This window comes from Drosophila obscura, unplaced genomic scaffold (assembly GCF_018151105.1).
Source record: "Drosophila obscura isolate BZ-5 IFL unplaced genomic scaffold, ASM1815110v1 contig_73, whole genome shotgun sequence".
Lineage (NCBI taxonomy): Eukaryota > Metazoa > Arthropoda > Insecta > Diptera > Drosophilidae > Drosophila > Drosophila obscura.
The window spans coordinates 6,506,868-6,509,472 of NW_024542865.1; the positions used below are offsets into that span (position 1 = coordinate 6,506,868).

The window sequence follows — 2,605 nt, forward strand, 5'->3', positions numbered from 1 at the left end:
TCAGCATTTGCTAGAATTCCATGGTCCTGCAACTCACATTCCACAGCCATTCAAGGAGGCAGCTAGCAGCTAGTGGGTAGCTCTGCCAACTTCTCGTATGAAGGATGTTGGCTAGCAGTACAAACCACAAAAGATAAACGAGTCTAAAGCACAAATTAATCATTCGACACACTCGACGCTATGGACACTGTCCACTGGCTGCTGCGAGGCTGGTGGCTTGACCGAGAAAGGGACGCCAGGAAGAACAAGCAAACAATGATTGTATCTTGCAGAGTCTGTCGTTATCCATAGGCCTGTATCTGCAGCACAGATGCAACCACAAATCGCTACAAGGGAACGAGAAATCAACGATCAACAAAATTCGGTACTTCTGAAGGGAGTTCTAGCTCTGGAAGAGGATGCCTGACGACCACTGGGGCGTTTTTGAAAAGATCTACTAACAAAATCTAAAGCATTTGGCATCAGGGGACGCGAAGGCAGAACTTTTTTAGCAGCCTAGCGACGATTACGATTATTTGGTGGGGCCATGACGATGGCTATCGGGTGGTGCTGCTGGTTGCTGGGTGCGTGTGGTGTGGGCCCCAGCGCTGAGCTTATTCCATTGACCAAGCCAATTTAGCAAATGGCTTTAGAGTGTGTGTACGTGTGTGTGTGTGTGTGTGTGTGTGTGTGTGTGTGGGTAGGGGAGCAGCAGTGCAGGGGAAGTTGTGAAAAGGACTTAACATACGGCTACACATGATGTCACATTACATGGCTACTTAGCTATGAAAAGCATTTCAAGTGCTCGCGTGTTGCATACGCCGCGGCGGTGCTGTGCTGTGCGGTGCGGGCGCTCATGTCCTTCCTCCTGCGGTTGCTGTTTTGATATCCAGCACTTATTCCGTGTAAGCACATGGGGGCATTCATTTATGTTTTATACACTTGTAAGAAATTTTTAATGTGTATTTTCAGCAAACCAAATTTTTGCTACTATCCAATGAGTATTTCCCATCTGATTATATCTTTGGGTAGCTGCTATTTGAACAAGTTTAAATGAGTCAATAATTGTGACACATTTTTCGAAAAAATGCAAATGGATTATATTAAAATTGAAATTATTTTTTTGACTCTTTTTTTCTTTTAGAAATTTTAAACTAATTTCAGCTGAATTATTATTAAATTTATCTTAAAAATGTATTACTTTCTTCGTAAGTGATTCCATAAAGGGCAGCATAAAGCATAAAGGGCATGCCTTGGGTCGAGTGCTGTTTATGCTGTTGTTATGCAATAGTTGTAGTGGTTAATCAAGTAGTTGTTGCTGCTGCTGCTGTTCGGCTTTTGTCTAATTGCATTGGGGACCCGGACCGAACCCCCATCGCATGATACTTAAACGCATTAAAGCCGAACCTCAAGAGAATTTCATCCGCACACAAGTATGTGTACGGCACATGCTCGTATAATGGAGTGGCAGTGGCAGGACTCACTGTATAGACGTTTCATGTCATTATCAAATTCTAATTGGATAGCTAAACAGTTCAAAAGGCGGTGGTGGGGGGGCTACAAATTCGTAAAATATGGGGAAAGATTTTCAGCGCAATTAATAATAGTACTTATCAGCTGCATTAGATGGAGCTGGAGGGGGTATTATCAGTAACAACAGCCAAGGGACTGACTGTACCCGCAACTCTATTCATTTTAATGCACTCACATAATGCCTACAATATCAACAGATCCTGGATTACTAGCTATTGTATGCTCCACAGCTATTCTCCCTCCCTCCAATACAATAATTGTGGAACAAAAAAAAAAACTCCCATTAAACTCCATTTAAACATAAATTATTGAGACGATAAATTCCACATCATACAATAGGAAATGAGAATTGGAACTATTTAAATATGTTCACTGCTCGGAATTGTGACGCCAAAAAGAAGTAAAAGAAAAATCTCACGTGTTTGCACAGTTGTTGCGCAAATTTGCGAATTATTGTTTGACCAGAACAATTTTTGTTATTCGCATTGACTGACACAGTTTATGTGTTTGGCAAGCCCCAGAAAAATGGCAAGTTATCCGTAACCAGATTGGGGGGTAAACCCAAAGTGGCTTCAGCTGGAAACCGAACCAGAAACCCTAGATCCATTCAGCTATAAAAGCCCGCAGATTATCTTCGGAATAGCATCAGTTGCAAGCCATTCCAACTATCATCAACATGAGGTACTCTTGCGTTCTCCTATTCCTGGCCCTGTTCGGCTGTGTCCTGGTGCGACAGACCAGTGCACAGACCACGACCACAACCTCCGCATCGGCCACAACCGTTGCAGCCACCACAACCGCGGCAGCCACCACAACCGCGGCAGCCACCACAACCGCAGCAGCCACCACAACCGCTGCAGCCACCACAACCGCAGCAGCCACTACAACAGCTGCAGCCACAACCACTGCAGCCGCAACCACTACAGCCAGTGCCACTACCGCCGCCACCACTCCCTCAAAACCAGCCGGCAAAGTGACAATACGCCGCAGGAGAGGCAAGAAGAACAAACCCAATGTAACGATCGTCCGCAAGCACCGCAAGAAGAACAAGGGCAAGAAAAACAAATGGAGCAAATGGGGCAAGAAGTGGTAA

At 44.8% G+C, this 2,605-nt stretch overlaps 1 protein-coding gene across 1 annotated transcript; it reads left to right on the forward strand.

Moving 5' to 3' along the window:
• The first annotated feature begins 2,188 nt into the window (after positions 1-2,188).
• LOC111067012 (protein new-glue 1-like) lies at positions 2,189-2,605 on the forward strand. The gene has a single exon (XM_022356024.1). The coding sequence runs from the start codon at positions 2,189-2,191 to the stop codon at positions 2,603-2,605; it is 417 nt and encodes a 138-aa protein (XP_022211716.1).

Coding starts and splice junctions, on each gene's coding strand:
- LOC111067012 (XM_022356024.1), top strand. CDS start 2,189: ATGAGGTACTCTTGCGTTCTCCTATTCCTGGCCCTGTTCGGCTGTGTC.